Source organism: Callospermophilus lateralis, chromosome 3, assembly GCF_048772815.1.
Source record: "Callospermophilus lateralis isolate mCalLat2 chromosome 3, mCalLat2.hap1, whole genome shotgun sequence".
In the NCBI taxonomy this organism is placed as follows: Eukaryota; Metazoa; Chordata; class Mammalia; order Rodentia; family Sciuridae; genus Callospermophilus; species Callospermophilus lateralis.
Window position 1 is genome coordinate 91,475,317 of NC_135307.1, and position 25,840 is coordinate 91,501,156.

At 38.0% G+C, this 25,840-nt stretch overlaps 2 protein-coding genes and 1 non-coding gene across 5 annotated transcripts; 2 read left to right on the forward strand and 1 right to left on the reverse strand.

Moving 5' to 3' along the window:
- Window positions 1–248: 248 nt before the first annotated feature.
- Afg2b (AAA ATPase AFG2B) lies at window positions 249–13,544 on the forward strand. 3 transcript variants are annotated; one of them, XM_076848543.2, is made up of 9 exons: window positions 249–1,388; window positions 1,784–1,969; window positions 4,738–4,896; window positions 8,246–8,455; window positions 9,041–9,264; window positions 9,813–9,817; window positions 10,274–10,404; window positions 11,404–11,529; window positions 13,151–13,544. In XM_076848543.2, the coding sequence occupies exons 1-9, from the start codon at window positions 294–296 to the stop codon at window positions 13,316–13,318; spliced, it is 2,304 nt and encodes a 767-aa protein (XP_076704658.2). In that variant the 5' UTR covers window positions 249–293; the 3' UTR covers window positions 13,319–13,544. The 3 variants fall into 3 exon arrangements, with proteins under 3 accessions (XP_076704658.2, XP_076704656.2, XP_076704657.2); XM_076848541.2 differs by lacking the exon at window positions 9,813–9,817 and having other exon boundaries at window positions 9,041–9,233; XM_076848542.2 differs by lacking the exons at window positions 9,813–9,817; window positions 11,404–11,529; window positions 13,151–13,544 and having other exon boundaries at window positions 10,274–10,368.
- An 8,009-nt stretch (window positions 13,545–21,553) lies between these two features.
- Coxfa4l3 (cytochrome c oxidase associated subunit FA4L3) lies at window positions 21,554–24,163 on the forward strand. The gene is made up of 4 exons (XM_076848544.1): window positions 21,554–21,611; window positions 21,917–22,002; window positions 23,029–23,089; window positions 24,095–24,163. Exons 1-4 carry the CDS (start codon window positions 21,576–21,578, stop codon window positions 24,161–24,163), a joined length of 252 nt encoding a protein of 83 aa, XP_076704659.1. The 5' UTR covers window positions 21,554–21,575.
- Window positions 24,164–24,690: 527 nt separating this feature from the next.
- Window positions 24,691–24,762, reverse strand: Trnaa-agc (transfer RNA alanine (anticodon AGC)). The gene has a single exon. It is a non-coding gene; the product is annotated as a tRNA-Ala (tRNA).
- Between the last annotated feature and the right edge of the window lie 1,078 nt (window positions 24,763–25,840).

Sequence of the window (25,840 nt, forward strand, 5' to 3'; positions counted from 1 at the left end):
CCAAGGTACCAAGGCCATACTTAATAGTTAGCTTACGTTGCCTCCCAGGCACCTATAAACACCACCTCCATAAAGCTCTGGGATGCTCAACTTCATCAAATTGGACCAAAACTTCCCCAGAGCCCAGACGTTGTCTCTTTTTCCTTGATACCTTCACTCAACCGCTAGTTACTGAACATCACCCTTAGCGCATGCGCGCAGCCTGCTTCCGGTCCGGGAGCGCGGTGTGTTTGGCCTTTCCGTCCGGATGGAGTTCCTGCCCCAGCTTCCTAGGGCTGAGTCTTCCACGTGCCATGGTCCCGGAGTCAGGTCCCTTCCCTGAAGGGCCCTTCTTAAAGCTGCTACCTGTAGATGCTAGGGACCGGAGCACCCAGCGCTGTCGCCTGGGTCCCGCCGCCCTCCGCACCTTGGGTGCGCGTGTGGGCTCGGCCGTGAGGATCTTGCTGCCCGAAGGCGGCTCCTGCCTCTGCACTGCCTGGCCGCGCCGGGATGGAGCTGATGGTTTTGTGCAGCTGGACCTGCAGTGCGCAAGTCCCGGGGCGGCGGTGGGGGAGCGGGGTTCCCTGGGGACTCTCAGCCTGAGCCGCCTCAGCCTGGTACCCTGCCCGCCCCTGCAGCGCCTCTCTGTGTGGCCAGCGTTGCGAATGCCCGCAGGCGCGCCGAGTGCCCCGAGTCCAGCCGCGGTGCTGGAGGCGGCGCAGGAGCTGCTGAGGAACCGACCGGTCTCCCAGGGCCATGTGGTGGCCGCTCCGCCGGGCGACCCAGGACCTGTGACCGCCCTGCACATCATCGGCGGGACACCCAACCCGGATCCAGCGGGGCTTGTCACCCCTCGAACCTGCATCGCTCTCTGCCGGGAGCCTCCGTCAGCGGCGGAGCCACAGCCCGAGGTGTCCTTAGGGGGCCTTTCGGAGGCGGCCGACTCGCTGCGGGAGCTCCTCCGCCTGCCGCTCCGCTACCCCAGCACTCTGGCCGCGCTGGGGCTAGCTGTGCCCCGTGGGGTGCTCCTGGTGGGTCCTCCCGGAGTGGGCAAGACCCAGCTGGTGCGGGCGGTGGCCCGGGAAGCGGGCGCAGAGCTGCTGGCGGTGAGTGCTCCGGCGCTGCAGGGCTCCCGGCCTGGGGAGACGGAGGAGAACGTGCGGCGGGTCTTTCAGCGCGCCCGGGAGCTGGCCAGCCGAGGGCCTAGCCTGCTTTTCCTGGACGAGGTGGACGCCCTGTGTCCGCGGAGGGGCGGCGCACACCGGACCCCCGAGAGCCGGGTAGTGGCCCAGGTGTTGACGCTCCTGGATGGCGTCTGCGGGGACCGCGAGGTGGTTGTGGTGGGAGCCACCAATAGGCCAGACGCGCTAGACCCAGCACTTCGCAGACCCGGGAGATTTGACCGAGAGGTGAGCAAGCGGGACAGGTTAGCCCTTTTGTCCCTAGAACTCTGGCCTCTTCTTGCCCTGCCTGGTTGGGGGCTTCGAAGCATTTGCCTCATAGGTTTGGGAGTCAGACCTCAGCAACTCAGAGAAGCTCTAAGCAAATCAGTGAGATCCTGTCTCTAAATAAATTATAAAAAAGGGCTGAGGATGTGGCTCAGTGGTTAAGCACCTCTGGGTTCAATCCCAGGACACTGCCAAAGAAGTTTGAAGCTTAAGAATTATGTAGTATTTCAGTTCTGTATTAGACTCTAAAGTGGAATAATAATTGCACACTTTTAGCTTATTATTGTACAAGTTGGTGAAGATAAAAAAAAATTGAAGCTGTAAAGTTAATTTTTTTGTTTTTGTATTGTCTTTAGGTTATCATCGGGACTCCCACACTTAAACAAAGAAGGGAAATTCTACAGGTTATTACCTCAAAGATGCCCATCTCCAGTCATGCCAATTTGGATCTCCTTGCAGAAATGACAGTTGGCTATGTTGGTGCTGACCTGACAGCACTCTGTAGGGAGGCGGCCATGCACGCTCTTCTTCACAGTGAGAAGGTAAGAAATATTGATTACCCTCTACGTTAATCTTTTTATTAATATAATAAATTAATTTTGGAGTTCAAAAAAGGTGGTAAGTATGTTTTCTAACCTCTTCAGGAAAAAATAATTTCAGTAGGCTGAAGATTCTTAGAGTTTTTGACTTCAATTGTAACATCAAGATTTTTCTTTGATCTTAAACTTCATAAGGATGATTTATCAACCTGAATTTTCAGAAACCTTTTTATCTAAATAATTTATATCCTTTCTTAATTCTTTTTCCTTTATTTTTACTCTTGTAATTGAATGTGGGAAGAAGTTATGTGAACTTATGAGTTTGTAGCCAAAACTACTCAAAGTTTTAATAAGTCCCATGAAAGGTATGAGAATATATGTCCTTTGAGAGACAGGTAACAATACCAGGGGATGGGAAGAGAGAGATTTACATTTCAGATTTCATCAACTTTAGAGTTCCATGTTTGACCGTAAGCACCTCTGGCTTAGGTGGACCATTCAGCTGCTGTCGTCCTAGGGTGGAGCCCACTGCTACTTCAGGAGGGGCCTATCTAAGCATAGTTACCACAGTTGAAGGCTGAGTTCAGAAACAACCCAGGGAAAGTGGAAGGAAGAAAGGCAAAAAGGAAGAAGGGACAGAGACATCTGGGAAGGTACTGGCTCCATCTTTTTCTTCTTTTCCCCACTAGGCAGCTGAGGGGCTACTGCTGCCTTTGTCTGTGTCAGGGCAGACAAGGGATCTGTTAAAGATAATTAAACTTCTGTGGAGAATTTCTGTTAAAGGACTAGAAATATTAAATACACACCCAGAGGAAAGAATTTATATGCCTGAAAAGGTTATGAGAATCAAGTGTTCTAGATCTATAAATAAGATTTTCAAATGTTGGTATTACCTAAAAATTAATTAGTATTTGGGTACCCAATATCTAATATTGCCGTACAGTTTTTAAAAATAAAGCTATAGTCATGTGCTGCATAGCAACATTTGGGTCAACGACAGGCCTAAAAACACAATCAAAACTAAGAGAAATACTTTTATCCCAATTTCCTTGATATAGAAAGAACACTTATAAATCAATAAGCTAAGATCAATAATCCAAGAGAAAATGGATAGTAAGATAGGTAAATGACAATTAAAGGAGTACCAGTAAACATGAAAAGTCTTCACTTTTAGTTTCTGTGTGTGCATGTATCTGTGCATCTATTTTTTTAATTTAGGGGAACTATTTGAGAATGGATTGCATACCTTTTGTTCCTTAATATGTTACTATCTGTTTCTTAAGAATAAGAATGTTGCCATGATCACAGTATAGTCACATATAGTTAATATTCTCAGGAAATTTAACATTGATATAAATATTATCAGATCTATAGTCCATAGTCTCATTTGGATTCTCCCAATCTTTCCAGCATTTTTTTTCTCTCAAACAGAATCTAGTTCAGGATAATAGATTGCATTTTTTTTAGTCTTTTAAAAATCACAATGTTTTTTTTTTTTTTTCCACTGTGAGGGGAGGGTACCAGGGTATTTAACCACTGAGTCATATCCCCAGCCCATTTTTAAATTTTATTTAGAGTCAGGGTCTTGATGAGTTGCTTAGGGCTTCGCTAAGCTGTTGAGTCTAGCTTGAAACTCATCATCCTCCTGCCTCAGCTTCTGGGATTATAGGTGTGCACCACTAAGCCCAACTCACAACGGTTTTTTTGGATGACACATTTGACATAAGTGATGCAGATCTGTTATTTTATTAAATGGTCAGAATCTGAGTATACATCTCTGTTAGCAACACTAATTAAGTGATGTTATATTTTTAAAGTACCACAAATGGAGGCATACATGTCCATTGGTTCCTCATTGGTGATGCTAATTTTGATTAATGATCAAGGTGGTTTCTAAATTTCTCCACTGTGTAGCCACTGAGAAATTTGTGGGGAGATACTTTAAGGCATGCAAATATCCTCTCTTTATCAGACTTTGACATCCCTAGATGTAGTATCTTTTTCTTGCCAAAAGAGCCTTTACAATGAAAGTTGCAAAAAAGGTGACTGATTTCATCATTCCCTCACAGTGGTGAGTACCATTTTTTCCTGTCACACTAGGAGAAGCTTAAAAGTTTGGTAATATATAGTGTTGAGGAGGTAGCAGGAGAGCAATAGCTTCATATTACTAAAGGAGAATAAATTGATGCATTTTCTTTTGAGAACAGTTTGGTAATGGCTGTCAAAATTGTAAATGTACATACTCTTAAACTCAATAATTCTACTTTAAGGAAATTATTATGTAAAATTTTTGAATATGACCATAAAGATTTTCAGTTGAAGCTTGTTTTTCTTTTTGAATAACAAGACTAGGAATAACCTAATGTTTATCAGAAAGATGATTATGATGTGTTTATTCAATAGTGTATTATGTGTCACAAAGAGTAACAGAATCATATTAATTGACATGAGAAAAATCTCAAGAGAAAAAAATATATATATAATGGTTCAGTTTGCTTATCTGTTTAACAGGATGTACATATGCTTATTGTCATTAAACATACTAAAAAATACACTAGAAAATGTTGACATTCTCTGGGGATGAATACTGGTAGGAATTGGGGAGACATTCAGTTTTTTTGTTTTATGCGTATAAGTTTCTTTCATAATGATAACAAAATAGATTTACAAATTCCAAAAAGTATTTTTTAAAAAGATTTGTGCTTGTTTACCACAAAAAAGGGTCACCTAATTTTTGGTTTGATTTTGCTTTTTTGTGTGTATTTCTTCAGAACCAAGACAATCCTTTGATTGATGAAACAGACTTCCTTGAAGCTTTTAAGAAGATTCAGCCTTCATCATTTCGAAGTGTTATTGGATTGATGGACATCAAGCCTATTGATTGGGAGCAGATTGGTGGCCTTGAAGATGTAAAACGGAAGTTAAAACAGGTAACAATCTGCTTAAGCTAGTAGAATATTAGAGATTAATATTCTGTGCTTTTACAATGAAAACAGACTACTCTGAAATTGCTGTTGCTATGATCACTAATGTGATCTTGACACCTAAATCCAACAATCACTTTTCTGTCTTTGTTTAAGTGGACTTTTATAGACATCAAATTAAATTTCTACTTTCCCACCTCAACCCTACTTTTGTTGTTTTTTCTTTAAAGAGTTTATAATCTAGTGTGGTGGCTTAGGATGCTGAGGCGCGATGAGATAACATATTCAAGGCCAACCTTAGCAGTTTAACAAATTCCTATGCAATTTAGCAAGACCCTGTCTCAAAATAAAAAACAAAAAGGACTGGGGATGTGACTCAGTGGTAGAGCACCTTGAGTTCATCCTTAATACCTACACACCCCCATCCCCCCAAATTTAAAATCTAAAACAGGATTCAACAGATTTTCTGTAAAAAGCCAGATAGCAATTTGTTTTAAGGTTAGTGAGCCAAACAGTATCTGTCACAGTCATTCAATTTCATCACTGTAGTGCAAAAACAGCCATAGACAACACATAAATGAGTACAGTCAGCCCTCTATCCACAGGTTCTGCACCTGTGGATTTAAGTCACTATTAAAAATATTCTGGGGGAGGAATTGTAACTGTGCTGAACACTTTACAGGCTTTTTTCCTTGTCTTCATTCCCTAAACAATACAATATAACACTTATCTATATAGCATTTATATTGTATTAGGCATTATAAATAATCTAAAGATGATTTAAAGTACATGGAGGATGTGTAGATTATATACAAATACTATGCTTTTTCTCTTTTTTTGGTATTGAAAATTGAGCCCAGAGTCTTGGAGTGCTAAGCACTAAACTACACACCCCAGCCAACATCATTTTATATGAGAGACTTGAGCATCCTTAGATTTTGGTACTTAGTCCTCTGTAGATACTATAATTGTATTTTGGGGTTAAATTTATTTATGAACGCTGAAACCATAATTTTCACAAAATATTATTTTATTTTCACTTCCCCAAGATTTAGAAATGTTAAAACTATTTTTAGTTTGTGGGTTTTAAAAATAGGGGCAGTGGGTGTTAGTTTCCTCTGACCTCTGATCTGCATGGCTATAAGACAGGAACTGGTAAAAACACAAAATTGCAATAAACAGCAGTATGGCATAGTTGTTACTGATTTTCACTTATGGATGAAGGATACAACTCTCTAGGTCCTTTTGCCTGTATTGTCTAAAGGAACTAGTTTTCTGTAGGTACGTACATGAAAGTCTGACTTATAAGTATCAATTAGAATTTATTCATCTTAACTAGGAGCTGTATCACCAGAAAATACTGGAATCCTTAAGTCCATGATTGAGAGCATTTATAATATGCCCCAAGTTTTTCATACTCTTTATTTCATTTAATCTTTGTAAGATGAATGAGATAAATTAGCCACATCTTCTTAGAAACTTTTCCCTTAGCTTGGTTGTTAAACTTTCCTATCTTTCTGAGCATTCCTCTCCCCTCCCTTAAATGCTTCAAGAGGTTCCTGGGCTCTTCTTTTTGAAATCTGTGAGTTCATGATCTTCTCAAGTTCAAGGTCTCAACTATCCCTTAAAACCTGTTAATTCAAAAATCAATCTATCTATTTATCTGTCTGTCTGTCTATCTAAATATCTATATTTCAGTAGACATTTCTTCTGGTTATCGGGACTATTGACTGGCCTGTCTATATATAATCCTATGGCTCTCAAAATCAGTGTGTTCATAATCCAGTAAATCAACTACTAACTGACTGAATTCCCTGTCTCAGTGAAAGTAGCCAGCTACCCATCCCTTAGTCAGAACTTGTGTTCTAAGAGCAAGTGGACAGAACTGAGTCCCAGCCAAAAATACAGTTCCTTTTTATGTTTCAAATACCCATCCCTTCCATGCCATTTCTACTTTGACATTTCCAGCCTTGTAATTTTTGTAGACAAAATCATTGCAAGAAATTTCTAACTGGTCTCCCTACCTCTAGCTTTAGTTCCTTCCAATGCATTTCTCATGCTCCTTTCTTAGTGTAGACTTAAAAACTCTCATTTGTTTCTGACTCCTACCTCTACTTTAACTCCATTGCTTCTGCTTTCTCCCATCCTCTCCACTGCTCCTACTTAATGTTGGAATAAATTAGATGGTTTCAGGCACATCTTGTAGTGTTCCTTCCCCTTGGAATGCTCTTTTCTGACTGTTAGTTAATAATCCTGTTTCCCTAACCAGAATGTGTGTACACGAGGTTCAGAATTCAGGGGTCTTGTCTTATTGTAGTGGTTATATATCAGTAATTAAGAACAAGAGTGAGTGCTCTAGAGTTATATTCCTGGCATCAGACTTGTTTCTGCCACATCACTAGCAATAAGAGGTGGGCAAGTTTAACTTTCCTTCCTTCCTTCCTTCCTTCCTTCCTTCCTTCCTTCCTTCCTTCCTTTCTTTTTCTTTCTTTCTGTCGTAACTTGATTTATTTATTATTTAGTTGTAGGTGGGCATAATACCTTTATTTTATTTGTTTTTATGTGGTGCTAAGGATTGAGCCCAGAGCCTCACATGTGCCAGGCAAGCACTCTACCGCTATGCCACAACCCCACCTCCAAGTTTAGCTTCTTTAAGCTTGAGTTTCTGTATCTGTAAAATTGTGATAATAAAACCATTTATCTTAGATAGTCAGGACTCATTGACTATTTGGTACATTTGTTTAATGCCTGCTTGGGGCTGGGTCATTCTAGGTGTTGAGGATTTAGGGGTGGGTGAACTTTGCTTTTATATTCCAGTAAGAACAGAACAGTAGACCCAACATGGAAAAATATTAGCAAATAAGTGTTCTAAAAGTAAATATAGGTAGCAGCATAGAGAATAATGAGGAAGAGGTTCTGTTTTGGCTAGGGTGGTTAAAAAAGACCTCTCCATGGGAAATGAATTTGAACTGAGACCCAAATGGTGAGGAATAGTCACAAAGAAATCTTCTGGGAGGTTCAATCAGAGAGAACAGCAAGTAAAGGCTCTGAGACAGGAGTAAGCCAGATGTTTGGGAGATAGATTATGTAAGGCTTTGTAACAGTGGAAGTAGGCAGTTTGGACTTGGATTTTATGCCAGTTCTGTGAGAAGTCACTGAAGCACTTTCAACAGGAAGTGATGTGACCTAACTTAGTTTCTAAAATCCTTGGTTACTATGTAGAGAACAGACTGTATTTCAGCTCATAACACATACCTGAGAATTTCTGAGTGAACTGAATGAATTTACTGAATTATTTTATGTTTTCTTATTATACTAAAACAATTTTTTTAATCTCTTTTTTGCATATTTACAGAGCATTGAGTGGCCTCTGAAATTCCCTCAGGACTTTATTAGGATGGGCCTGACACAACCAAAGGGCCTTCTCCTCTATGGGCCCCCTGGATGTGCTAAAACCACCCTGGTGAGGGCCCTGGCCACAAGCTGTCACTGCTCTTTTGTTTCAGTGAGTGGAGCCGATCTCTTTTCACCTTTTGTTGGAGATTCAGAAAAGGTTTTGTCTCAGGTTTGTTACTTTTCTCATGCCTTTAAGTATACTTTTTAGCTTTTATTTCATATCTTATTAGATAAACCCTATTTTAAAAAATATTAGTAGTTGTGTTTTAAATCATAAGTTTTACATGTTTGTTTATAGAAAATACAGAGCAGTTTAAGTAAGATACCTTTTATAATCCCTCTACCTACTGTTAACTTTTTGTTGAATTGCCTATGTCTTTTTTTTTTTTTTTAAAGCAAAATAGAAGTCAGGTCTTATCTTTCTACAGCTGTATCCTGCTTTTTTAATTTAACATATCTCTTTTGAAATTTTATATTAAATATCCTTTCAAAATATGACTTTAAAGTCCTACATAATACTCCGTTATTCTTTGATTTATTGGTTCCCAGTTTCTTAGGCATTTAGAATCTTCCTTTTTGTACTTTAAAAATTATAGTGGGCTGAGGATGAGCTCAGTGGTAGGATGCTTGCCTAAATGCACAAAGTATTGGGTTTAAAATAAAAATAAAAATTAAACGTAGTAATGCAGAGAATGTACATTCACATGAATGGTGTATAACATTAGCTTTTTAATATTTTTTTCTCCAACATTAGGTATTTCGACAAGCAAGAGCAAATACTCCAGCAATTGTGTTTTTGGATGAAATTGACTCAATCTTGGGGTCTCGCTCAGTTAGCAAAACAGGATGTGATGTTCAAGAGCGAGTTCTTTCCGTTCTCCTGAATGAGTTAGATGGTGTGGGACTTAAGACAATAGAAAGAAGAGGAAGTAAATCAAATCTACAGGGTAAATACCAGGAGCTGAAAAAAATGAAGAGGTATTTATTAGCCACAGCACATAAAAAAATCCAGACCAACATTAAATAGAATTCTTACCATGCTCTTGCTTTACATGTGCTGATTTATTTAGAAGGATGTATGTAATTTCATTTTGACTCTGTGTCAAACATAAATGTTAATAAGATTTTTAAAGGGCTGGTGGAAATTGTGATTTGGCGAGGAAATGTGAAGTAAATTTTATAATTATCTTTGATGTATATGAATGTAAATATTGTTTTCCGAGTCTCTTTTCCAGCTAGAGTTTGATTTCTATTTAGTATCCCTAGTAGATAATTTTTTAATTAGAAGGCACCAATGAGATTATCAAACCAAATCTTAAGAATACAGGAATTCCTCATATAGTATTTGGCAAGTATTCACCCAGCCTCTGTTAAAGTACTTGGAACTCCCTGCTTGGAGGGATTAGATCACCAAAGAACAGTTCCGATTATTCAGTTCAACAAATAATTTTAATTGATCATTGTATACAAGGTTTTGCTCGTCTGCTTTTAGACATTTCTTCTCTTCATCCAGGATTTACATGCAGCTTAGGTTATTTGTCATTATTTATGTCTCTGGAAAGAAAAATAAGAAGTAAAGTAAATCCCCTTGGGGATAGATAACCAAGAATTTTCAGAGCCTTACATTTCTACTTGCTGAGTCATTTGCTTCTGTCATTTCAGGTAGTCCATTTAAGTTGTGAGGGTTCAAGTACATTCAGGTCACCAGGTAGGACAATGAGGCTTTTCATTGGTTCTCACATGGAGAAACAGTTTCTCAGACTATCCACTCTCTTCCTGAACACAAAGTGGCTCTTTGATGATGATATGTTTCTGGAATACCTTGATATCAAGAAAGTGGTCTGGTTAGGAGGTATAAACATTCTGGTCCAAATAAAGAGAGATATCCCTATTTAAAAACAAATGGACCTTCTGATGCATAACTTGGAAAAAAAAAAAAGAGAGAATAATTTATTGGTATTACTTTGTGTCATATGTTTTCCCTCAGAGTTTCAAGAAGTTTTTAATCAAAATGTCATGATTGTTGCTGCAACAAATAGACCTGATGTGTTAGATGATGCCTTATTAAGACCTGGAAGATTGGATAAGATCATCTATATTCCCCCTCCAGATCAGAAGGTACTCACTATAGATATTTACTCTGAACATTCTGAACACCACATCAACATCTACATTCCAAGAGCTTGGCAGAATTGAATTCCAAACTGAACACAGTTGAACATAGTGTCCTCCTCACACTGGGCTTTCAGTATCTCCTTGCCTGATGGCCCTTCATAAAATCATAATCTTGATCTGCTCTTAGTGGATACCTGGCCCTGCTTTCAGAGAAAGATAAGCCTAAAAGTAAGGTAGTTACCTGGTGGTAGTGTTGTGGCAGACTCGGTGTTGAGTCCTGAATCTGCTCAACATTATTTTGCAACTGGAATGGAGGAATCCTAGAGTGCTGAAAAGAGGTTAAAAGGGTTTTGGAGATAATCTGGGTCAGCATCCTCATTTCACAGAGGAGAGATTTTAGATTACAGAGCTTATGCAATGCATCCACAGTCAGTCAGTAAATCCTTTGTCCTTACCATCTAGAACCACTGACAAGGAATGGCAGAAGACTCAGAATGAAGTGTTCCCCCCCACCCCCCGGGCTTTTATCAAGTTTTGAAGAAATTTTTAAAAAATTAAAATGTCTGTAATACTTTTAAATTTTATCTGACAATTCATATATTTTTATCTTAAATTGTTATAGTTGTACTATTTGTACCCAAGAGAGATTTGTCTTATGTCTTAAAGAGATCTGTCTACAGTTGGCTACTTTAAAAATAATACTTTATAAAATATTATAATATTATAAAAATATTAAAGTTTTTTATGAGTGATTATTTTTACCATGGTCACATGGGCCATTGAAGACTTAATTTTTCTTACTCTTCAGAAGTAAAGATATATATATATATATATATATATATATATATATATATTTTTTTTACTGTTTGATTCCCATACACACACACACACACACACACACACACACTTCATCTATATATAATAGATAACTCAAACTTAAAATGTTTTAATATATTATTGTGTCAAACATAAATGTTAATAAGATTTTTTATTTTGTTCCAGGGCAGGCTTTCAATTTTAAAAGTCTATACAAAAACCATGCCAATAGGACCTGATGTTTCCTTAGAAAACCTAGCAGCAGAAACCAGTTTTTTCTCTGGAGCTGATCTTAGAAACCTCTGCAAAGAAGTAAGTTAATTAGTGAAGTAATCAATGTATGGTTCAAAACATTTCATCATCTATTCAAATCTTCATTCACTCAAAAACATTAACTATAAGACTTCTGTGTAACAAATATCATTCAATAGGAAGCAGACAGGAGTGGCCCCTTTCCTTAGAAGGTAGATACACATTAGTAGGGGAGGGAGCAGAGATTGAAAATATGTAGCGTTGAGGAAATCTAAGGTGCTATGGGAACATGTAGGAAGGACATCAGCCCAGAGTTGGGACATCAGGGAAGGCTTTTGAGAGAAGATATGTAAACTGATGTTGAAAAGCTCATCAGGGAGTCAGCCAGCTAAAAGTGGAGGGAATTATTTGAAGCAGGGGGCATAAAATGTGAAGAGGATTAGAGTTAAGAGATGACCTGAGCCAGGCGTGGTGGCTAGGGAGGCTGAGGCAGGAGGATCATGAGTTCAAATCCAGCCTCAGCAACAGCGAGGTGCTAAGCAACTCAGTGAGATCCTGTCTCTAAATAAAATACAAAATAGGGCTGGGGATGTGGCTCAGTGGTTGAGTATCCCTGAGTTCAGTCCCCAGTACCCCCCAAAAAAGAAATTACCTGACATTACTGAATCTTAGAGTGGAGAAAGATAAGAAATAAACCTGGAGAAATGGACAGAAATCAGATCATATGGGCCCTTACAAGTCTTTAAGACCTTTAAGTTTTATTTTGAAGACAGAAGACATTACAGGTCAGTTTTAAATGTAACATTCAGAAAGCACAGATCATAAGGATATGGTTTATGGAATTAATATAAAGTGATCACGCTTTTTAATTACTACTCATATCAAGAAACAGAATGAATATTATAAGCACACCAAAATTTTCTTTTGGGCCATTTTCACCTCTGTTCCCTATACTTCCAAAAGGGAACCACTTTCCTGACTTAAAACACTGGAGACTGGTTTGCCTGCTCTTGAACTTTATACAAATGGAACCTTACAGTATATAGTGTTTTCTGTCTGCTTCTTTAACTTAAGATTGTGTTTGAAACTCATCTGTAGTTTTGTGTGTAGCTATAGTTTGTTTTGTTTCCATTGCCTTATAATCTAGTATATGAACATTGTTCATTTATTTGTCCTTTCTTAAAATTTTGAACTTCTCGGTTTCTACCTTTTTCTATTATGAATTCTGCTGCTATGAAAAGTTTTGTATAAGTCTATTGGTGCATGTGTGTAGTTATGTCTTTATATATATATATATATATATATATGTATTTACAAGGAGAATTTCTGGGTCAGACTATGTGTTTTATCTTTTCTTTTATTATCTCTGAGTCTTAAAACTTTCCTACTCCAAGATCAAGAACTGTCTTATCTTTATAAATATATAAATTATTTATTATTCTTCAGCTTGCTTTTTTTTTTTCCATTTCAAGCTGGAGTTTTAATGTTGGAGAAACTCTGGTCGACTCAGTGGCTTTTAAATTACCTTTAACTTTTTAGCTTAATGTTTTTAATGACATGAATATTGGAATTCTGTAAAGTGAGACTGAGGTTTTGCATTCAGATTTTAAAGTATTACTGTAGATCATTCATTTTTTAAAAATGAGCAAATTAACAATTTCCTGTTGGTTGTCATTTATAGGCTGCTTTGCTGGCTCTACAAGAAAACGGACTGGAAGCATCCTCTGTGAATCAAGAACACTTTCTACAATCACTTAAGACTGTAAAACCATCCTTAAATCACAAGGACTTGACTTCATATGAAAACTTATTTAAAAAAGAAGGATTTTCGAACTGGGAAGATATTTAAAAATTACATCTTTGTTCAATTGTTCACATTTATCTAAGTGTGAGCTTGCTTTTGGTTTCCAACCTCACACTTTTAGACTTTGTGTGTATATTTTCTGTAAATAAATAAAAATATAGATTTGGGGATGTAGCTCAGTGGTTGAGCTTCCCTAGCATGTATAATGCCCTGGTTTCAACCTGTAGCACTGCAAAAACAAAATTAAAAAATTTACACTTTATAAACTAAGGCTTATCCTACTTCTAAAAGTTATATTAAAATACTGTAATTTAGGAAGAAAGCATATGTTTATTTTGTGTGTATGTTGACTTACATACTTAAAAAGAAGTATGTAAGTAGTTATTTTTGGCTAATTGCTTTTTTGTAACTTTGAAATAGTTTTATGCTTACAAAAAAGTTGCAAGAATAATATAAAGAACTCATATACTCTGTACTCTTAATTCAGATTCACCAGTTTTTAACATTTTGCCACATCTTCCTCCCTAGTATTTTGCTGAACAATCTGAGAATAGATTGGCATGCATCACTTAATGATGGGGATACATACTGAGAAATGCATAATTAGAGGGCTAAGGGTGTAGGTCTGTGGAGCACTGGGTTTGATCCTCAGCACTACATAAAAATAACTAACTAATGGTATTGTGTCCATCTGCAACTAAAAAAAAATTTTTTTAATTAAAAAAAGAAATGCATCATTAGCCAATTTTGTTATTGTCTGAGTATCATGAAGTATACTTGTACTAAGATGGCTACAATATCACAAGGCAATATAATCTTATGAGTCTTCCATCATAAATGGTCCATCATTGACTGAAAGCTTGTTGTGTGATATATGACTATATATGCATCATTACCCCTCATCCCCTTCATTGTATATTTGTTATTAAAAAGGTTGTTTTCTTTTACTACAGTGTAGTCACCAAATTCAGGATAATTAACATTGGCACAACATTTTAATCTGTCATCCAGTAAATTTCTTCCATTGCTCCAATAATCCATATAGTACTTTTTTTCTATCACAGCATCCAGTTTAGGATCACACATTTTAGTTTTCATGTCTCTAGATGGTTCTTCAGTCTTTCTTATCTTTGACATTTTTGAAGAGTATAGACCAATTATTTTATAGAACAATTGGTCTATAGATTTGAGTTGTCCAATGTTTTGTTATGATAAATTTAGGTTATATATCACCAATGGAACACTCATGAGTAGCATTGTGCTCTTAGTACCATAGCTGGAGATGTGTGTTATCTGTATATTATTGCACTAAGTTTTGTTCACTTGTTTATGGTTTCTCTATACCTACTGTTTTCCTTTTGTAATTATAAATAATATTTAAGGAGATAGATTGCAATACAATATTTTTATATTGTATGATTGCACATACAATACAAAAATTTTAAATATTTTTTTGAGCTGCTGTTGAACACAATACCTTTATTTTATTTATTTATTTTTATGTGGTACTGAGGATCAAACCCAGTGTCTCGCACATGCTAGGTGAGCACCTTACCGCTGAGCCACAACTCTAGTCCCTACACATACATTTTTATTTTCCTTTATTACAGAAGTAATTAAGGATATTAGAAAACACAAATAAACATGAGAAAATACTTTGGTATTTAATCTTCCAGCGCTTCCTTTGTGTATAGATTTTTTTTTTTTTTTAATTTTTAGAAATAATGATACTGTAAAACTCTTGTTTCTCTCACTGAAGGATATCTGATAAACATCTCACTGGGCCCATTCTTCAGTCACAAGGTGCAGTGCTCAGTACTGGGATGTAAAGTGAACAAAGCAAACATGGCACTGATAGCCCAGACACATCACATAAGTTAGTTCATTAGAGTGGTGGGAAGTGCCACAGAAATAATAGGGCAGTGCTTGAAATATATGAAGTCATAAATAGTAAGCAGTTGTTGAAAAGTTTCCTGTTTCTGATTGGAAACAGGATTATCAGGAATGGGAAAGAATCATGTGGCTTATAAGTATACAATATAATTCAATTAAAATTATTTTAACCTTCACTTTTGAGTATTAGGAGAATCCTTAAAACTTACTAGAATTCTGACTATATTCCTTACTGATTGTTGTTTTTGGTTTTGTTTTTCAATACTGAGACCTAATCCTGGGGTAGTCTACTAATGAGTCACATCCCCAGCTCTTTGTTTTTTGTTTTTTTTTTTAAAAGAAATTTTTAATATTTATTTTTCAGTTTTTCAGTGGACACAACATCTTTATTTTATTTTTATGTGGTACTGAGGATTGAACCCAGTACCCCACACATGCCAGGTGAGCGCATTACCGCTTGAGCCACATCCCCAGCCCCCTTTCTGTTTTTTTGAGACAGAGTCTCACTAAATTGCCCAGGCAGGCCTTGAACTTGGAATCCTCCTGTCTCAGCCTCCCCAGTATCTGGAATTACGGGCTCACACCACACCACAGCATCCAGTTTCCTTACAGGCTACTGATCTTATAGAACAAGGCAACCATTAAACCTTTGCCATACATACAAGTTCTGTTAAACCCTGCCTGGCCTGAACCTCAATTTGGATATCTGACTGTGGGCTCCTTGTTTCTTCCTTGAAAAAATTGCTAGTAGTCAAGTTAGAGATTTAGTACCCATACTTGTTCAAGGCTGAATTGTTTGAAAATGTCTTTAAATTGTAATTATATTACAACTGAAATATTGTAGTACATTATAGTACAATTATAATAAAATATTCCTTACTATTGATTATATCATAATTGAACTTTGGAAGCCTCCCAAGAACCATGACCATATATCTGCTCTTATCGAAATGCCCAATAAATGACAGTCTGATAAGAATCTTTTTGGATTCAGTTTTAATCAGACTTGAGGATAGTTCTGGGAAACTTCCAGAACTGTATTTTAATCTGTAAGGAAATTAACACTTCAGTTTCTAAGCACCTCTCTTCTGGTGGGGGCAGGCCAAAAAGATAGTGTAAATAATTGGGTCCAACTGGAGATGGGGGCTGGTTCCAAAGGGAAAGAATCAAATGCTAATGCCTCCAGAGCCCTTCCCCCTCCTCCCCTCAAGCTGTTGCCAAGGTTACCTGCCTACAGGGAACTATTCCTCTGAAAAGGTTGTTAAGGAAGCACCTCCTGGGTGGCCCTTTTCCTGCCCTTCTGGGCAGACATGGAGAGATAACCTTAGAAGGCATCCTTCTCATGTTTTGTCCTCTGGTCACATGAGCATGATGGGGAGAGGAGAGAAGCAAGAGGAAAAGGAGGGCATGAGAACAAAAGAACTCTAAAATATGTAAAAGGGATAGGACACACACACACCAACCCGCCCCCACCCCCCACCCCCGTTTCTTTGACTACCCAGCTCTGGAGAAGTCTATCTCTGATCTCTCCTTTACATAAAACTCGCTTTCTACGCTTGCCTCCGCATTTCTTGAGTGTCTAATCTTCAACATATGGGAAATGGGAACTTGTCATCATATCACTGGTATACTGGGAAGTGTGCATTTTTTTTCTGTGTGCTGAGCTCAAAATGCTTTCTGGCCACATTAATAGTCCACCTTAAATAAAATATAGACCACCTTCAGACCCCCCCCCCCTTTTTCTTTCTTCTTTCTCTTTTTCTGCAAATCCAGAATTATAAACCTGGTAACGAATTATAAACCTGGTAACGACACCAGGTTTATAATTCTGGATTTGCAAAAGGGGGGGTGGGATTGTAGCTCAGTGATAGAGCACTTGCCTTGCACGTGTGAAGCCCTGGATTTGATCCCCAGCACTACATAAAAATAAACAAAAATAAAAGATATTGTGTCCATCTACAACTAAACAACAACAACAACAACAACAAAACTCTGAAGGATGGGTGTCAGGATTAACATAGTCCACTATCATGGTTGGACAGAAAGAATTTCAACAAAAAAATTTTAATAATAGAATATATGATTTTTATTTATAATGTCTGAGCTAGCCTGATTATGTTCAAATTCTGTGGGAACTAAGCAATATGGCTCAATGTGCCTTCACATCAGGGTGGTGGTAGTTAGAAAAGGTTCTAGAAGTTTCTGGCAGTTGAGTGTGGAGAGGCAAAGCTCCCTAAGGAATTACAGGCTATTGGAGAAGTTACAAAGAGTAATGTTGGTTAGTGTCCCAAATGGATCAAAACAAATTACATATAGCCTTGAATTTCCCAAAAGTTTAATACACCTAGTCATTAATGCAATGGGAGGAAAAGTGTGGTTTTCTGGGTTTAATTCTCATTGCTGCAAATAGAAATAAGCAGATTTTTAAAGGTTAATATGGGCACACATCTGTAACTATTAAGTAATGTTTGAATTTTTAAAATGTTTTATTCAGAACATTTCCAAACATAAAAATGAAATAGTATAATGATACCTACCACATATATTGAATGATTAATATTTTGCTGAATTTGGATTTTAGTTTAATTATTATTTTAAAGTAAATTTCATATATCACGATGTTTTATCCCTTAAATATTTCCATTTACAATCTCTAAAAAGGTGGAAGAGGGATTCTTAACATAACTGTAATAGCATTATTGTTAGGTAGTAGCTAGCAATGAGCAGGGAAAGGCATGGTAAGATCATAAAGTGTTTTCTTTTTGGGGGGAATGAGAGGTGGGTACCAGGGATTGAACTCAGAGGCTCTCGATCACTAAGCCACATCCCCAACCCTATTTCGTATGTTATTTAGAGTCAGGGTCTCACTGAATTGCTTAGCATCCCACTTTTGCTGAGGCTGGCTTTGAATTCCACCTGCCTCAGCCTCCCAAGCCGCTGGAATTACAGGTGTGTGCCACTGCACCTGACACAAAGTGTTCTTTAAATTACTTTGGGGTCCGTCTTTAAACTACTTCCAAAGTAGACAAGAAAGCAAAGGGTGGCAGTTAGTTTTTAGAAAATAAACCGAAATCGTGTCAAGAGGAAAGGATCCACTGAGGTCGATGTGAAGTGAGGAATTATGACTATGTCTCCAATAGTCTGGGAAGGAAGATTCCTTAGTAGTGCAGGTGCACTAAGGTAACTGACCAGCTATTGACCTCGGTGCCCACATTAACATGGAATTGACTTGTAAATGAAGCCCCCTAAATAGGATGGCCACTATGACAGTTCTGGAGAGGACCAACTAAGGTCAAAAACTCCACCACCCAACTTGAAGTAGGAGTTGAACACCTGATCGGCAAAGAGTACAGAAGGTGGTGGTCCCCAATTCTCCTGGTAAACATCAAACAGTAATAAAATTTGGGAAGCATTGTCTCCTTTGTCATTCTCTGCTTGGAGACTGTCCACTCTCTCCCTTGAGAGTGCTTTTTGCTTAAGCCTCACTTTTCTTTTACTTTATTTTCACCTCCCTTTCACTTCTAATAAAGTTCTCTTGCATGACTTTTAGTGTCTGACTTTTGTAGGAACATAAGAAGGAAGGTTTGGAGTTTCAGCTCCCTGCTTTCCTGTGACATTATCACATCTAACAATACACAATACACAATACAGACAGTCCCTAACTTATAGCAGTTTGATCCATGATTTTTTATCTTTATGATGGTGCAAAAGTGATATACATTCAGTAGAAATTACCTTGAACTTTGAATTTTGATCCTTATTCTGAGATGTGATTGATATGTGGTATGATACGTGATGCTGGGCAGCAACAGCAGCTCCCAGCCAGTACCCCCCATCTCCATCTTCTTTTTCTGAACCTTCTGACAAAGAATCAACTTCTCTACTGCGTACTGTATTGCTAAGCTGTGATGTTCAGTAGGTTAGGTGTATTAGATGCATGTTTGGCCTGTGGTTTATCCACATGTAACCCCATTGTAAGTTAAGGAGCATCTGTATTCCTTTAATATAGTATTTCCTGTCTGTGCTCTATTTAAGTTTCTCCCCAAATGTCTTTTTGCAGTTGGTTTGTCTATTTGTACTGTCAAATATGTACCCTCATCTTTGAAAAGTTTTCTCAGACTCCCCAGAATTAATCAGAATAAATCACCTGTATTTGATACAAAATCATGCCTAGGGTTAGAATTACTTACAAACATAGTTTGTCAACACCTTGAGGTACTTGTTTTGAGTAACTTATATCTTGTCTTTTAAGTTCTATGGTGCCCCAATCCCCACACTAATGCCTAGCCTGCTACGGCATAGCACTAAATTTTGAAAAGAAGTGATATTGGCAAAGTGGGGCTCTGAGTTTAAAATCATCAAGGGCTACACATTTTAATTTTAATTTGGGAGTCATGATCATTCCCATAATATTTCTTCCTCTTTCTCTCTCCCTCCCTTTCCTGTGACCCTTTTTCTCTCTTTCCTTTATTCCTTTCTCCTTCTCTCCCTTCTTCTCTTTGCTTCCTCCTTTCCTCCTTACTCCTTTCTTCCTTGAAAAACATTAATTGTTAACAAAACAAAGCTTTTTCTTCTTCTTCTGAACCTTCTGACAAAAGTAGCCTTAGAAATCTTAAGGAGAATCATTAAAAGACTTCTCCAATTCTATATAACACAACCTGGAAGAATCAACTTCAAATTTTCTTTTAAGTCTTTTGAGTAGATCTACCCAATCAGCAAATGTCTTTGGTTACAGATCTGGGATTATACAATAAGAACACTTGTCAAAATACAAGGGTTGACAAATAACGGTTATGGTCCCTTCAATACAAATCTTTTTGCAAATAACAAAACCTATTCATTGACTGACCATTACAGGCAGAGAAGAAAGCTGCAGGCTTTACCAACATTCTAACATTTATGCCACTCTCTCCTAAGTTTGTCCCCGTTTTGCAGGTACTTAAACTGAGACTCATAAAAGTTAAGTAGTTTACTCAAAGTCAGATGTGAGTTGTGTACTCAGGTCTGCTTTACTGCAAAGCCTGTATCTCTAATCAAGATGGGATTGAAATATAGCTGAAATAGATTGAAATAGAACATTCCCAGGGAACATGAAGATGCTTCCCTTTTAACTTTAACTTACAGATTAATTTCAAACTGTTTTTAAATAGCCAAGTTTCTGCTCTTAATTGATGTAGCTAAGAGCGGGGCAGAAAGAGTGCAGGTGTGGGACGCCAGAGATCTGCATTCTCTGGTGGACTTACATCTCCACTCACAAGCTGTGTGACTTGAACATCTCTGAGTCTTAATAAGTACCCACCTCGCAAAAATGTCAGAGGAGTGAGACTCAGTGTCTAGCACACAGCCCTTGACTTAGTGAAATTTATATCATTATTTCCAAAGCAAATTGGGAGGAGGTGACGTTGCCATGTTAGGAGAGAGGGGACCCAAAGACAAGCCAGGTAATGTGGTCGTTTGCAGAAACAGACCATCTCGGGTTGATTCTTTTTATTCTTCATCTTTAACCCTGACTTTTTTTTTTTTTTTTTTTTTTTTTTTAGTTATAGATAGACACAAGACCTTTATTTGTTTTTTTTATGTGGTGCTGAGGATCCAACCCAGTGCCTCACACATGCTAGGCAAGCGCTCTACAGTAGAGCTACAACCACAGTCCTAACCCTAATATTTTGTTTTAATGGAAAAAACAGGACACCATGGGAATTATTCTGAAATAAATTTCAATTATCTCTATTTGTGCGCCGCATTACATTTGGGAGCTTTTAATTAATTCAATCACATTAAAGGTATCCGCCTGCACGTGGGAGTCTCCCATGGGACTCTGGGTGGAGGGACAACCCTGGAACCCCCCAGCTCTGCTCTCCTTTGTTTGGACCCCATCAACGCTTCCCTTAGCTCTTGGGTTTTCCTTTCCCACAGAGAACCTCCGGGACTCCTGGCAGGCGGGGGGTCTGGGGTTGGCCCAGAGCTATTAACTACCTTAGTTAAGTACCCTGGTGAGCTACAGCCCGTCCAGCACCCTCCTTTGACCGCGCCGAACCTGCAGGGGGCGCCCGGGAGTCGGGCACCGAGCGCCCTAGCCGGTCGGAAAGTTCCCCGCCGCTAGCGTGACCAGAACGTCCGAGCCCCGCCCTTCGGGAGCGGTTGTGGTCAGTATATAAGGTCGGGATACAGCACCCGCTGGTTTCTGGGCGTTAGCATCTTCTGCGTGCCCCGTGTCGCCCCAGGTGAGTCGCCTTTCGGGGAAGGTGCTGCTGAGCCGGCCCGCGGTTGGCCTTTTGAGCGTGTTGGATGGGTTGGTACCCACCAGGTTGGGCCCTAGTGGCTGAAGTTTTGATAGATATCTTGGATTTTTTTTTTTTCTTTTTCCTTTTTTCTTCTTCTAGATTTAGCATTCTACACTGAAGTCATCATGGGAATTTTCCAAACCATGATGAAAAAGAAGGAAGTAAGTTTTTAAAGCAATAGAAAAACTTGTATGATATGTCAAGATCATTGTACTGTCAAGTGTAACTAATTAAAACAAATTTTTAAAAAAGCAATAGAAAAACTTGTATGATATGTCAAGATCATTGTACTGTCAAGTGTAACTAATTAAAACAAATTTAAAAAAAAGCAATAGAAAAACTTGACTGAAACTAATAATTTTTAAAGATGAAAAGGTGGTGTAGATTTTGAAAAACAAAAGTGATTTGTAGCAATTTTGTTACAGAGTTTTCATATTGAAGTTACTGACAACCTGTTGTCTGTTAGCTCATTCCTTTAGCGTTTATCATGACCTTCGCAGCCGCAGGAGCCTCATCTTTTGCCATATATTCCTTGAAAAAAACCGACGTGATGTAAGTAGGTCTCATTTATAAAAACATTTTTGGCATTGTTTGGTTGACCTTTCATTTCTGAAATGCATGCCATCAGTTTCCTGTGTCCCTCCTACCCCCATGGATAAGAATGTCAAATTGTGGACTTGGAGTCAGGGCTGAAAAGCATCCTGATATCTGAAGACTTTTAAGTTATGACATTGGTATTTATTTATTCCTGTATCTAAATGTCCTTTTATTCATTGGCCCTCCTCCAATTTCACTCTCCTGCAGAGAAGTAAAGTTTGATTTTTTTCAACCTTTAGTTTTTTAAATTTAAAGTTCTTAAGTTATTAGGAGATATATATACACACACACACACACATACATACACACACATACATATGTATACATACATACATACACATACATACATATATTGTGTATATAATCAAATTTAATAATTTTAATTTTTAAAATTTCAACTTAAGTCTTTAGAAAAGACTTAAGAGTTACAGAATCCATATATTCAGTTGTCTGCAATGATTCCTAAACCTCAACTTTGAATACAAGAAGGTTTAAAACAAACAACAACAAGCAAACATGTCTCCTGGAATATGAGGAAGAGTTAAAAGGAGGACCTGGCTGTGTCCTCTGCAGGGCTGGAGAGGTCACTTAGGGGAGCCCAGGAACCCTGGAGTTACGACCCACCCCTTGGCCACTCCCAGAAAATCAGGCAAGAATCTTGTTGCTTGTCCTTAGTGGAGCAAATCCACCTCAGTAGTTATGTTGTTTGTTGGGAATGTTCTGCAATCTAGACCAAGAAAGAAAATACAGACCTTCTACTCTGCAGAGGAATTGATCTTTAATGTTTAAGCCAAACCATGAAACTCCCTTAATGAATCTTCCATCAATTTTAGTACTCTTGATGGTTTCTAGTAGTTAACTAAGGGATGAATGTCTAAGTGTGGAGATCGGGTCTGTCATCTGGCTTATTTACACACCCAGAATCAATGCTGGTTTAGATTCACATACTTTGACATTTAATTAGACTTCTTTTATTTTTAGTCTTGATCGAAAAAGAAATCCAGAACCATGGGAAGCTGTGGATCCCTCTGAACCTCAAAAGGTATCACTAAATTAAAAACAAGTGATTTACATTTAGCTCAAACTTTCACACCTTTGTAAGCAAAATAGATTTAGTATCTAACAGAGTGCCATTTTATGTAGTGTTAGAGACAATACTAAAACAAACAAAACCCTCTAGAGTTCTAGAGATCAAATTCAAATCCGTGCTCCATTATTCATAGGTGATTTTGGACAGTTTGGCCTCTGTGAGGCTCAGAATCCATAAAATGGGCATGATAGTAGGGCTCTACCTCAGAGTTAAAAGGATTAAATAAAATATGTAGAGCCTTTTTAGACTTGCCTAGCCCACAGTAAGCACTCAAATAAAACATTATTGCAATACATTATCTCATTTTACCCACTACTCACCTAAAGTTAATATAAATTCTATTGTGATAAATCATAGTTGCTCCTGAAAGACAGGAGCACATTCTCCTCAAGTGAAATTAATTAATTATCCACTTTTTTAAAAAAGACTATGGCAAAGCTCTCCTAGGTTCTTGGGTAATGGAACACCGGTGAGGAGAAATGGGTTTGCATGTGATGTTTTGGGAAACCAAGAACTGTCCACAGCTCTTAGATCATTGGTGCCTTCATTGAGCAATTGCAAAGAGGAAATTTTATTCAACACCTACTGTGTGTTGAGGCCTGTGGGAGGAGCATTGTACATAATTCAGGAGGAGCAGATGCATTTTGAACTTTAAGCTCAGGTACTACCTTGTCAAACTAAAAAATCTGGATGGTGCTAATGAAAGTAGGGCAAATGTGTATGACCTTTCTCTCTGGTCTCATAACACGTAGGTATCCAAGGGCTTTTTGGAGGGATGGAGTGAATAGATATCAACCATGTTACTATTTGGTGCATGTTTTAGAGATGGGAAGAGGTGGTTTTTTTGACTACAAATACTATAATGCTGCTTTTCCTAAAAGGAACGTGAACAAATCCCAAAAGGGATGAGAGGATTAAGGGCAGATACTTAAAACATTTTTATTTCCTTTGTTAAAGCTTATAACAATCAACCAACAGTGGAAGCCTATTGAAGAGTTGCAGAAGGTCCGAAGGGCAACCAAATGACTGGTCCGTGCTTCTTCCTCCCAAAGAGTACTCTATGAATCTAGTGGAAACATTTCTGCACAAACTAGATTATGGATACCAGTGTGCGGAAATGCTTCTGCTACATTTTTAGGGTTTACCTACTTTCTTTGGATTCTGGATAAGGAATTAAAGGTAGTGCAGCAATAACTACATAGTCCAAAAATAAGTTTTTTGGTTTATTATTGTGAATTTGAATATTACATATTGAATTTTTATGTTCATGATGCTAGAATGTTTTCCTTGAATGTATAAAGATTTGTAAATTATATTATTATCTGTAATAAAATATCATTTGTATAAGATATCTCAAAAATTAGCTGTATATTTAAATGGAAGAGAACATTTTTATGGGAGAAAACACTCATATACATATATATATAATATATGCACATATCTAGATATCTGTACATGTAGGTATATAATTTATAATATGTATATATATTATATATATAATGTACAATATATATATATATATATATATATATATATATATATATAAAATTTTGGGGGGATGCTGGGGATTGAACCCAGGGTCCTGTGCATGCTAAGCACACACTTTACCACTGAGCTACACCCCCAGCCCCAGAAAAACATTTTGAAGCACAAAATTTTGTCTTTTAAATAATACACATGTATATTTCTATGTGAGCTTGTCTTCTAAATTCATTTACCCCTCAGAAATTTATTGATCATCTACTGCTTGCAGTAAATACAATGAGCAAAACCAAAATTTGGAGGGATATGAATAAGAGATGGTAAGCACATGAAGAAAAGAAGTGGTTGTGGGGTGTGAGAGTCACACAAGGATTGGCCTTGGAGAAAGTGCTGGGATTCTGGTGGTGAACAGGAATGTGGGCATGCTGAAATGGGCCCCAGAGAGGCCAGTGCAAACTGTGATGCTCTAATGAGGATCAGGGAGGGGAGGCTCAGAGCCAGCAACCTGCAGGGTGTGGACCAGTGGTGACCTGGAGGCTGAAGGTGCAGTTGAACCAAACATGCCCTTTTGCTGTCCTCAAACATAAAGAGATCAAGTAGAAAGTTGCTTTTCATTAACTTCTTTTGAAAAAATGATATGCTTCATATGTCAGTTTTCATCCATTTAAATTACACAATTTAGGGATTTTTGTTAAGTTGCACAACCACCTCCACCATCTTATTCCAGAACATTTTCATCATCCCCAAAAGAACCCTGTACTGGTGCAATCATTCCTCTGTTCCCCTCAACTCCCAGCCCAAGACAAACACTACTAAGCTTTGTCTCTATGGATTTTCTGTACTTTGCACATTTCGTGTAAATGGAATCATGATAGGAGGCCATTGTGTCTGGCTCTACCTTAGTATAATGTTTTCAAGAGTCATTCCTGTTGTGTTATATTATCAGTTTTCCATCCCTTTTCTGAGGTATGCTATTTCATTGTATGGATACACCAGATATTGCTTATCCATTTGCAAGCTGATGGACATTGGAATTCCTCTTCCTTTTGGCTATAGTGAATACTTGTATGAACAGCCATGTACAAGGTTTTGTGTAGCCACATATTTCCATTTCTCTTGGTTAATTATCTAGGTTTGCTAACTCCTTTAGATGAAAATGATTAATGCTTCTTTCTATTTTTTTTCATATGAATGTAATGGGAAAATAAGAGGAAGGCTAAA